Source organism: Artibeus jamaicensis, unplaced genomic scaffold (genome assembly GCF_021234435.1).
Source record: "Artibeus jamaicensis isolate MK-2021 breed Jamaican fruit bat unplaced genomic scaffold, CSHL_Jam_final scaffold_1019, whole genome shotgun sequence".
Lineage (NCBI taxonomy): Eukaryota > Metazoa > Chordata > Mammalia > Chiroptera > Phyllostomidae > Artibeus > Artibeus jamaicensis.
The window spans coordinates 34,215,608-34,228,177 of record NW_026522025.1 but is presented as its reverse complement, the minus strand read 5'-3'; the positions used below and the strand labels follow the sequence as shown (position 1 = coordinate 34,228,177).

General features: G+C 38.7%; 1 protein-coding gene across 3 annotated transcripts in view; it reads left to right on the top strand.

The window, feature by feature from the left end:
• The window catches only part of LOC119056101 (guanylate-binding protein 6-like), a 55,529-nt gene extending 43,183 nt beyond the window's left edge, over positions 1-12,346 (top strand). For all 3 annotated transcript variants that reach the window (XM_053655636.1, XM_037154427.2, XM_053655634.1), the window contains 6 exons: positions 1,756-2,001; positions 6,266-6,546; positions 7,263-7,475; positions 8,442-8,544; positions 8,857-9,050; positions 10,037-12,346. In XM_053655636.1, coding sequence (XP_053511611.1) covers positions 1,756-2,001; positions 6,266-6,546; positions 7,263-7,475; positions 8,442-8,544; positions 8,857-9,050; positions 10,037-10,252 — 1,253 coding nt within the window. In that variant the 3' untranslated portion in view covers positions 10,253-12,346. The remainder of the gene's footprint in view (positions 1-1,755; positions 2,002-6,265; positions 6,547-7,262; positions 7,476-8,441; positions 8,545-8,856; positions 9,051-10,036) is intronic.
• Positions 12,347-12,570: the final 224 nt, after the last annotated feature.

Sequence of the window (12,570 nt, the reverse complement as noted above, 5' to 3'; positions counted from 1 at the left end):
TCTAAGCAACATGGTACTGACAAAAAAAAAACACAAACAGACATTTGGATCAATGGAACAGGATGCAGAGCCCAGAAATAAACCCACATTTATATGGTCAATTAATATTTGACCAAGGAGAGCAACAAATGGGTCAACAATACAATCATGGAAGAAGTCAAAAAGCCTATCCAGCAAAAACCATCTTTCAAACAATTACATATTTTTTTCTTTTGAAATAGGGATACTTCTTTTTATTGACTATATAGCTAAGTCATCTACAAACATCACTTTATGTTTTAAATGAACCTGAAGAAGTATATATCTTTTTGATCAATGCATTTGCATTATTTCTAATAATTATCAAAACATTCATTTCATTTCCTGTACCATAGATTTCTATTGATTTCAACATTTTCACCCATGCTATAATTTCAAAACAATCATGTATTTTAATTGCTTTCCTTTACCCAGATATGTATCTGATGAAACCTTGAAAGAAATATCAGTTCTGATTCATTCATTCTTATCTTCACATTTCCATTTTTGCTTTCCCAAAACACTCAGTGAGAAACTGGCTGGACAAAAGATCACCTTCAAATTAAATATAGTCTTTACTTAAAGAGCTTAGAGATTAGTGGTGACATCTTAAAGTGACATTTTAGATGTACTTACCTTTCAGAAGTTTTTGCTTAAAAAAAAAAGCTAATCCTGTACACATTATTTTTTGCATCAAAACAGTGTTCCTCAAATAATCAAGGTGTTGTTTCTAATATTGTTCCATTATTCCTTGTTTGTGGCTCTTTGTTCTGGCCCCACAGCTCAATTTCCACATGGGATCAAGTAGAACAAAACTTTATGTTCCACCTTTTATTCCGTTAGTCATTTATTCAATAAATATGTGATAGCAAATTATCGTGTTCAAGGCTGCAGAAATTAGCCATATACTTTTAATTTTTTAGCTCGGTTAGATCTCTCCCCAAATTTCTACCAGATTTGTATCATTGGTATAAGTTTGATATTCAGAGAAGCATTGTATGTTTATGCTAACAGAGTTATAAACATAGAAGATGATGAAGGTACAAAAACCCCTGTCATCTTGAGGTTTGTTCCCAGGAAGAATGGGTCCATCTACCTGCATGCATCAAAGCCTAATGAGACACAAACAGAAGTTTATCACTAGGAAAGTAGAGATTTATTAAGAAGATAGTGTCATGCCCAGAGACATAAGTAGCTCATACTCAAAGACGTGGCTCCCTGATGGCTTCTAGTGAATGGGTTACATAGGGAAAAAATTCATTGTCATGGTGGCTAAAGTTAGGATTGTGGTCTCTACTGACTGGTTGGTGCTAGCTGGATTAGGGTGTAATTCATCATTGCATCTGGTCCTGATGTTGGCTGTGAAGTTGATCTGTCCAACTAAACCAGGATTTGTTCTGTGGGGTCCTTCCACTTTCTTAGGTCTGGAGTAAAGCACAACTGAGGTCAAGATTTTGTCTTTAGTTTGATTGAGAACTCTGCATCTACAGTCAATAGAGCCAGGACTTTGTTCCTAATACTACCAGATAATGACCAGAACCTCATTGTCCTGAGGGATTAATGATTGAGTAAGGGAAAGGGAGGTGAATGAATTGGGATAATGGGGGAGGCCATTTTGAGTCAAAGAGGAAAAAAATCAAAACAAAAGGCTGCATTTTGGAAAACAAGGTTTCAGCAGTTACAGGTTTCTTGCTCTGGGACTGTTCCTACTATAATCTCTGGTCTTTTTACCCTCAGGAAGAAATCCCAAAGTGCAAATAGCCAATCTTCCCAGAAAGTGTATCCGGCATTTCTTTCTAAAACGGAAGTGCTTTGTCTTTGATCAGCCAACAAAGGACAAAGAACTTCTAGCCAATATTGAGAATGTTCCAGAAAATGAACTGGATCCTAAATTCCAGGAACAAACAAAGAATTTCTGCTCTTACATCTATACTCAGTCAAGAACCAAAACCCTCAGAGAGGGAATCGTGGTCACTGGGAAACGTGAGTCTTTTCATAATCTGTGGGGTCTAACATAATTTATTATATGTTTAATAAATTATGATGTGTTTCCTAGTATTTTTGTTTGGTTCTACATAGAATTGCAGCCATATAGACATTAGTATTTTATAAAGATATGTATATATTTTATAATTATCACACTTTTTAGCACTAACAAATTTCTCTAAAAAATTACAAGCATTATTAGTGATATCTGTGGTTTCCATATTTCTGAAAAAATCTTCTACTGATAAGAAATCACTAACTGTGTATAAAAAAATAGAATGTACTATTTTCTCAAGGGAAGTCCTTTATTAAAAATGTGATTTGTTAGGAGAATATAGAATATATTTGGGGTGTGTAGAGCCAGCCAAGAATAAATAGACAACCCTGAAAATCCATGGGAAGTTTTTAATTAGGCATAAATATAATCTCATTTACCTGGCCCTATCTATCTACCTGTGTAAACAATTTTGCTTTTAATTTTTTTTAATTAATTTTATTTAGTTATTTTTCAAGTACAGTTTTTTGTCTATTTCTCCCATCCAAGCCTCCCCCGCCCCTTGCTCCCCACCTCCCTCCCATTTCCACCCCCCTTAGTTCTCATCCCTGTGTCCTTCCTATTTGTTCCTCCAAATCCCTCCCCCTTTTTCCCCTTAACTTCCCCTCCTTCTCCCCTCTGGTCACTGTCCCCTTGTTCTCTATTTCAGTGTCTTTGTTTTTTTTTCCTGCTTGCTTGTTTGTTTTGTTGTTTAGCTTCCTGTTAAAGGTGAGATCATATGGTATTTGTCTTTCAGCACCTGGCCTATTTCACTCAGCATAATGCTTTCCAGTTCCATCCATGTTGTTGCAAAGAGTAGTAGCTCCTTCTTTCTCTGCTGCATAGAATTCCATTGTGTATATGTACCACAATTTTTTGATCCATTCGTTTACTGATGGGCACCTAGGTTGCTTCCAACTCTTGGCTATTGTAAATTGTGCTGCTATGAACATTGTGGTGCATAGGTTCTTTGATATTGATGTTTTAGGATTCTTAGGATGTAATCCCAGCAGTGGAATTGCTGGGTCAAAAGGCAGGTCGATTTTTATTTTTCTGAGAAAATTCTATACTGTTTTCCATAATGGTTGTACCAGTCTGCAATCTCACCAACAGTGGACTAAGGACCCCTTTTCCCCACAACCTCTCCAACATTTGTTGTTTGTTGCTTTGTTTATGATAGCCATCCTGACTGGTGTAAAGTGGTATCTCATTGTGATTTTAATTTGCATCTCTCTGATACCTAACGATATTGAGCATCTCTTCATGTGTCTCTGAATGTTCTGTATGTCTTCCTTGGAGAAGTGTTTGTTCAAGTCCTTTTCCCATTTTTTAATTGGGTTTGGTGTCTTCTTAGAGTGGAGTCGTGTCAGTTCTTTGTATATTTTGGAGATTAAACCTTTGTCTGAGGTATCATTGGCAAATATGTTTTCCCATACAGTTGGTTGTCTTGCTAATTTAATACTGTTTTCTTTCGCCACGCAGAAGCTTTTTATTTTGATGAGATCCCATTTGTTTATTCTTTCCTTTATATTCCTTGCTCTAGGGGACATATCAGTAAAAAAGTTGCTGCATGAAATATCTGAGATTTTCTTGCCGATGTTCTCCTCTAGGACTTTAATGGTGTGACGGTTTACATTTAAGTCTTTTATCCACCTCGAATTTATTTTGGTGTATGGTGTCAGTCTGTGCTCAAGTTTCATTTTTTTGCACGTAGCTGTCCAGTTCTCCCAACACCATTTGTTGCAGAGGCTATCTTTACTCCATTTTATGTTACTGCCCCCTTTGTCGAATATTAATTGACTGTAGAGAGTTGGGTTGATTTCTGGGCTCTCTGTTCTGTTCCATTGGCCTATGTGCCTGTTTTTATGCCAGTACCAGGCTGTTTTGATTACAGTGGCCTTGTAATACAGTTTGATATCAGGTATTGTGATCCATCCTACTTTGTTCTTCTTTCTCAAAAGAGCAGCTGCTATTCGGGCTTGTTTATGGTTCCATATAAATTTTTGAAGTGTTTGTTCTATGTCTGTGAAATATGCCATTGGTACTTTAATAGGTATTGCATTGAATCTGTATATTGCTTTGGGTAGTATGGACATTTTGATGATGTTAATTCTTCCAATCCATGAGCAAGGTATATGTTTCCATTTGTTTGTGTCTTCCTTGATTTCTTTCTTCAGGGCTGTGCAGTTTTCTGCATACAGGTTTTTTACCTCCTTAGTTAGGTTTATTCCCAGATATTTTATTTTTCTTTTTGCTATATCGAATGGGATTTTTTTCTTGATCTCTGCTTCTGCTGATTCATTGTTGGTATACAAAAATGCCTTTGATTTCTGGATATTGACCTTGTAAACTGCTGTTTTGCCAAATTCATTAATTAGTTCGAGCAGTTTTTGGGTAGAGTCTATAGGATTTTCCATGTACACTATCATGTCATCTGCAAACAGTGACAGTTTTGCTTCCTCCTTTCTTATTTGGATGCCTTTTATTTCCTTTTCTTGCCTGATCGCTGTGGCTAAAACTTCCAATACTATATTGAATAGAAGTGGTGAAAGTGGGCATCCTTGTCTTGTTCCTGATCTTAGTGGAAAAGCTTTTAGTTTTTGCCCATTGAGTATGATATTGGCTGTAGGTCTCTCATATATGGCCTTTATTATTTTGAGAAATGCTCCCTGTATTCCCACTTTGCTGAGTGTTTTTATCATAAATGGGTGTTGTACCTTATCGAAAGCTTTTTCCACATCTATTGATATGATCATGTGATTTTTGTCTTTGCTTTTGTTTATGTGATGTATTACATTTACTGATTGATTTGCGAATATTGAACCATCCTTGCATTCCTGGGATAAATCCCACTTGGTCGTGGTGTATGATCTTTTTGATATATTGTTGGATGCGATTTGCTAATATTTTGTTGAGGATTTTAGCATCTATGTTCATCAGCGATATTGGCCTGAAGTTTTCTTTCTTTGTTGTGTCTCTATCTGGTTTTGGAATTAAGATGATGCTGGCTTCATAAAAAGAATTTGGGAGTTTTCCATCCTTCTGGATTTTTTGGAATAGTCTGTGGAGAATAGGGGTTAGCTCTTCCTTAAATGCTTTGTAGAATTCTCCTGTGAAACCATCTGGTCCAGGGCTTTTGTGTGATGGGAGTTTTTTGATTACTGCTTCAATTTCTTTTGCTGTTATTGGTGTGTTTAGATTTTCTGCTTCTTTTTCATTGAGTTTTGGAAGATTGTATTTTTCCAGAAATGTGTCCATTTCCCCTAGGTTTTCAAATTTCTTGGCATACAGTTCTTCATAGTAATTTCTTACAATCCCTTCTATTTCTGTGGTATCAGTTGTAATCTCTCCTCTTTTCATTTCTGATTGTGTTTATTTGTGTCTTCTCTCTTCTTGATGAGCCTACTTAAAGGCTTGTCTATTTTGTTTATCTTCTGGTAGTTTCTGGTAGTTCACTGTGAGCTCTTTGAACTTCGTAATAACCAGTGCTTTGAATTCACTATCTGATAGTTGATTAGCCTCTACTTCATCTAACATTTTTTCTGAAGTTTCTGCCTTTTCTTTCATTTGGGGATTGTTTCTTTGTCTTCCCATCGTTTGAGAATCTTCTTGTTAGTCTCTGCTTCTAAAATTGATCTGTTCTGCAAGCCTGGTTTTATGGTGTGAACTTTTGTGGTATGATCCTTGTGAAGTTCAGTGGTGCAGACTCCTTGAAGTTTCTTGATGTTCTTCGTCTCCACGTACTCTCATGCTGGTCCTCGCGCTGGTCCCTGCTCTGGTCACCTACCACTGCTGAATGTCCCGACTCTAGTAGCCGCCTCCTCAATCACCCAGGCCCATTACTATGGCAGCAGCACAGGGGCTGGGAATGTCCCGGCTCCTGTAGCTGGCTCCTCTGCTGCCCAGGGCCGTCACAGGGGTTTGGAGTGTCCCGGTTTCCGTACCTGACTCCCCGGTGTCCAGTCCCTGGTGGTCGCTGCTTTTAATTTTTAAATAGGAAATTATGTTCTCCAGATAAATTTTTATATGTTAGATGAAGGTAGATATTTAATTTTTAGTCCTGTGTCTGGAAGAACCATACAAATGAATAGTCAGTAGGAAGACGAAAGGGATGATAGTAGAAGGAATAGGATGTACATATGTGCGTGATTCGGAAATATAGTCTCATATACTTCAATTTGTTGAGCGATAACTTGATATTTCCCCTTAAATTTCCTGGCTTATTAGGGCTACAGACTCTGGTGGTGAATTATGTGAACACCATCAACAGTGGAGCAGTGCCTTGTTTGGAGAATGCAGTGACAACTCTGGCCCAGATCGAGAACTCAGCGGCTGTGCAGAAGGCAGCCGACCACTACAGCGAGCAGATGGCCCAGCGAGTGAGGTTCCCCACAGACACGCTCCAGGAGCTGCTGGACCTGCACGCGGCCTGTGAGAGGGAAGCAATTGCGATTTTCATGGAGAAGTCCTTCAAGGATGAGCAGAGGGAGTTCCAGAAGAAGCTTGTGGTATTTGTCTTAGTACTTGTTTACCCTTTGTGGCCATTCCCTTTGAAGAATGATGCCTATAAGTGCTTTTAATGACTCCATTTTTCCTCTCTCACTCATGGATCAAGTAGTGTGAATTTATCATGAGGAATAGTGTTTTAGATGACTCTTGAGAATTACTTCTGTAATTCCCCCAAAGCTCATGTACTTTATCACAAAACTCTCTGATCCCTGGTGCCTAATCAGCATAGATATCACCTGAAGTGAATACTTGTGTGGATTTCAAGCCTGCCCAGAATACCCTAGGGATGACCCAAAGGTCATTCCTAAACTGGTCACTTTTTGTAACATATCTCCATTCCCAGGTACCAAAATTTTCTTATTAGACCCTCGTTCCAGGCCCTTTCCACCTTCTGTTGCTCCTTTTGTATAATTGTGTCATTAAACATAGAATCACTGAATGCTACAGCTTCAAGGAGATTAAATAATGCAACTACAACTTTTCAGGCAAAACACCTGAGACCCAGAGAGGTTGAGATGCTTCTCCAAGTCTTGTAGAGAGTTTTCATGTTTGTGAATAAATCAAGAGTTATGGTTTCACATTTATTCCATGTCTTTCAGGAACAGAAAACTTTGATCACAAAGACCACATCCAGATGTCTTTCTGCCAGATTCTTTGGAATTTTTTCTCTTTTGTTTCTTTCTTCTGGTGACATCCCTCTATACTTCCCTTGCAGGAAATCATAAAGGATAAGAAGGATGACTTCATCCTGCAGAATGAAGAGGAATCTGTTAAGTACTGCCAGGCTACCCTTGATCAGCTTTCAGTGGCCCTCGTGGAAAGTATTTCAGCAGGAACTTTCTCTGTTCCTGGGGGTCACAAGCTCTACTTGGAAACAAAGGAAAGGATTGAAGGGGACTATTACAAAGTGCCCAGGAAAGGAGTGAAGGTGAGGAATATGGGAGCATGGGGGTCCTACAGATGAAAGTCAGGAGGGTCTCCTGAAAGTCTGAGGGCACAGTCCTTGCTTTGGGTAATATGAGAGCCTGGGGATATTATGACTGTTTTAGTCTTTAAGTCCTATTAGATGCCTTTCTTCCTAAGTAGAGTAGAAATATTAGATTTCAAATGAGGGTGGATTTCTGAATTCTGCAACAGGCAGCACAGAAATTATTCATCTCTTCATTCAGCAACTTGACATTTAATGTGCCAAATGTTGATGATTTACAACTTCAAGTCTGACTCTTTGGCTTTAAACCTGATAAAAGTAAGAAAGGAAGCCAATAGATAATTAATTGTACAGCGTTATAATACTCATGAACGTGAAAAGTTGGCTACATAGGTGATGGCAACATGTAATAATATTAAAAAGCAATAATGATATTTATAGTAAAACTAATATACATTGAACTGTTATTATTATAATAACCCTAGTGTTAAGTTCTTTCCATAGACTTTTAAATGTAATCCTTCAGATAGAATGAAGAAATATCTATACATTTTGTGAACATTTTACACATCTGAGCTGAGAGGCAGAGATAAGCTAAAATGACTTGCCTAAAGTTACAGCCAGCAAGTGGCAGAGGAGAGGAACAGTGTTAACTAGAGATATTCCACCCTGGGGAAGCAAATATAGATAAAAAAGCACCAGACAGTGGGTCTGTAGGACTGACCATGGTTCTCAGAGGCTGGAACCTAGAGTGTGGGAATGAAGGAGCACTGGGAGAGAGACAGGAGGGAGACAGGAGGCAGGGGGTATGGAGAACCTCTGGTCACTCTAAGGAGCCTGGACACTGTGTGTGGACCCACGATACAGTTTTAGTCATGAAGGAAAAAGTCCATGGACTTACTTGTTCTTGGTGCATTATTCTTCCCAGTGGAAATCGAAGCTCTTTGCTCCTCCTGGTTTCTCTAGGCGAATGAGGTCCTCCAGAGCTTCCTGCAGTCACAGATGGCCATAGAGAAATCCATCCTGCAGGCAGACAAAGCACTCACAGATGGGGAGAAGGCCATGGCAGGTATGGGGCAGGGCAGTTTCTTGCAGTGTCCTTGACAGGTTTCCCAAAACAAGGAGCTTGTGTGTGTGTGTGTGTGTGTGTGTGTGTGTGTGTGTGTGTGTGTAACAGATTCTTCAAAATCTGAGAACAACACAGGGACATCAGCCAGTCAGGGCCTTTCCCATGACATTCTGAACTATGCTGTTGATGGTGTGGTCAAGGGGGACATTTCAGAGATTTCCTACCTCTCCTCTGGTTTGGTCTCTGAGCTCAGGAGGGTAGAGATCAGACTTCACTGAATTTTCTTGCCTCTCTCAAACCTCCCTGGGGCAGAGGAGCGGGCCAGGAAGCAGGCTGCTGAGAAGGAGCAGGAGCTGATGAAACAGAAACTGCAGGATGAGGAGCAACAGCTGGAGGCCCAGAGGAGGAGTCTCGAGGAAAACATAGCTCAGCTGAAGGAGAAGCTGGAGCGAGAAAGAGAGAACACAATAAGAGAGCAGAATATGATGTTGGAGCATAAACTGAAGGTAAGTCCTGCCGTGATCAGTAATGCTCAAAGGTCATTGTCCTGGGCCCTCAGGTGGGATGGAGAAGGTGGAATATCATAGAAGGTAGCACATTTACTACTTCTGATTTACTAAAATTTTGAATTTTTTAAAGCTTTCTTTTAAATTTTTGTTAAGAGCATTTTGAATTTTATACTATATTTTGACTCTTGAGACTTTAGAATGGGCATGGTCCCTCCATTTCCCTTGGAGAATACAAATAGAATTTGAGCTGTTATTTTTGGAGATTTTGAAATGATCTTATGATGCCTGTTTAAATAGGCCTTTCAAACAGTGTGTTTATTGGAACCAGTAACTGCTTTGCTTTATCAAGATCACTGCCAATTATCAGGCTCTGTGGGATTCTATGGTGACAATAAGCTATCAGAAGTGTCCAGACTTCAAAACACAGGGAAGGAACTGCTTCCAAATTTGCTTTATTATTTTCTCTTGTGGTCCTCCCAGGTTATCATGTAGCTTAGGGGGAATTCTCTCATTGTCTCTCTGGACATGATTATAGCAAATTTCTAGAACAATGTGTAAGTTCCCATTACTTCTCCAATTTCAGTGACCATAACACATCTCAAGTGAGACTAAAAATTAATCCAAGCAGATAAAGGCTAAATCTCAACTGTCGTTATTTGACCAGAACATACTACATGTGTCCTCATGTCAGGGTTAGCATTCTAGCAAATCCCTAATGGTTGTAGGAATATTGATGAAGCTATAAATTCTGCTTCCTCTCAACGTTCAGGTTTGAGGCAAGAGCTAGTTCTTGATAAAAAAATTATCTTTGATTTAGTTGAGAGAACACTTTTAGGACCAAAAGAGAGATAATTTGACCAAACACTTTAATACAAAATGTATTTTTGGGAAAAAATGGGGATTTAAAAAGTTTTCTCTTTTCTTCTTCTTCTTCTTTTTCTTCTTCTTCTTCTTCTTCTTCTTCTTCTTCTTCTTCTTTTTAGGTACAAGAAGATCTGCTTGCTGAACAGTCTAGAGAGAAATCTGAAGAGATGAATGCAGAGATAAATCAGTTGAGAAATATGATTAAAACTGAAAAGGACAGTCACTTTATTTCAGAAACCTTGAATATAATTATCAAGGAGATCATTCAAATATTGTTTGCTAAATCTGTTGGTAATATTATGACAAGAGTGAGCTCACTATTTAAAAAGATCTAGTTCTTCATTTAATGAAATTATAAAATGTAGATATATGCTCTGGCTTATTTTTTTGTATATACACCTCTGAACTGAGAGGCAGAGACAGATTAAAATGACTTGGCTAAAGTTACAGCCAGCAGGTGACGGGGGAGGAGCAGCATTATCTAGAGACAACATTTTACCCTGGGGAGGCAAATATAAAAAAGCACCAGAGGATCGAGGTTTGGTTCCCAGTCAGGGCACATGCCTGGGTTGCAGACCAGGTCCCCAGTTGGGGGGTGGTGCATGAGGGGCAACCACACACTGATGTTTTTCTCCCTCTCTTTCTTCTTCCCTTCCCCCTGTCTAAAATTAAAATAAATAAAATCTTTAATAAATTTATCATGTACATGTACTGGAATATTATGTAGCCAGTAAATAAGTTGGGGGTGGTACTCTATTTGTACCAACATAGAACAATCTTCAAAATATGTCACACAGAGAAAAAAATGAAGTACAAAACAGCCTGTATAATGTGTTTAATGTAAATAAATGTAATTATTGTGTGCATTCATAAATAGACATGAATGTTTCTGTAATGATTCATTAGAAGCAAGCAACATTGGTTTCTCTGGATAGGACTGATATGATCAGGGCTGGAAAACATACATGCTTTTCATTATAAGTTGTAGATTTTGAATTTTATAAAGAAAGCTTATGTTAACATTTTAAATAAAATTTAAAATAAAGAAAGAAAAATTAAAATGCAATACTAATATAAATAATAAGAAGAAAATGTGAAGTTGGCTATTAGATGATGAAATTGTTCATTGTTTCTAGAAATGATATTAGTCTGCTCCAAGATCAGAATACTACAAAACCTAAAATTCGAATCCTCATCTTGTTTTTGTTTTAGCCTTGAGTCTTGATCCTCTATATTTATTTCAAAACTAAGATATAAACTTTTATGTTGCCCTTTGAGGGCCCTGCTAACTTATCCTCTTTTGCCTATCTCTGAACTACACTTTTAAGGTGTGAAATTTAAACTACTAAACATAAGAATATGCACTGGTGAGAGGGATTCTATCATCTTAAAAGTGCAGTGGTGGCCTCTTTGCTGTAGGCAAGAGCCAGAAGGGACCTGTGCCATTGCAGGACTGGATACCGCAGCTAGTGCAGGGGATGATAAATCTTCACACATGGAGGCCAGGTGTTGGCACTTCAATATCAGAAACCAAGTACGTACAATGACAGTAATGAGCATTGTGGTTTATCTTAGCTCAGGCTGCTATGGCAAATTGCCATGTATTGAGTGGCATAGACAATAAACATTTATTTCTCCCAGTCCTAGAGGCTGTTAGTTTGAGATCAGTGTGCCAGCATCCCAAGGCAAAGAGCCCTGCAACTCTGGAACAAGGAATAATGATAACAATTTTCCCATTCCTCCTCTAAGGGGACCTCTGCCCATTTACTTGGTACCTGTGTTCTGGGGAAATGGAAATGCTCAAGCAATTTGATGACTTTTGACAAGTTGTCAGTGATACCAGTTATGGAAAAGACATCACAGTCTTGCGTCTGAATGCAGGTCCAGCTGCCTGCTATTTTAAAAGCTAATACTCAAGAGGCAGGTGCTGATGTAAAGTGGTTTTATTCAGGTGCCAGTGGTTTTATTCAGGAAGGTGGGAGACTCTTGCGTCAAAGTCCATCTCAGTATCTCAGGCATCCTGGCTAGAACAAACAGGAACCGTGGTAAGAAGGAACTAAGGAACAGTTCACTTTCTGGTGAACCTCACTTTCTGGTGAAGTGCAGTTTCTCAGCTCTGCTTTTGGGTGGTTTCAGTGCTACCTCTTGTGTACATCATCATGTAGTTTCACTGTTCTGTCCACAGTTTCACTGCTGATATCTGGGAACAGGACACGCAGGCAGCATCTCTGCTGGTTCTGATATGAGTCATTGACACTTGCCCAGTTTCTTGTGGTCAGGGTCATGTTTTGGTTCAGCAGGAGCTACAACTGCTGATGTCTGTAAAATCCGTATAAGGAAACTTGTAGTACATGAATCTTCTATGAGTTTGTTATACAGCCTATTCTATTGTTATGATCTGATTAGTAAATAAATTATGTTTACGTCGATCACTGTTCAGTCTCTGTCAAAGTAGGGGCACACGGGATTCAGATTCAAATGTCATTTTGGCCCAGGCACACTTAGCAGGCATCTTGTATTTGTTTTTATATAAAAGGAAAACTCATCTGAAGACAGGAACCATTGCATAATTTTATGGATATTTCCTCCTAGTGTGCTTAGTTACAAAGTGCACTAAAAACCATCTTCTGGAAAAACTGAAGGTTGACAAGTC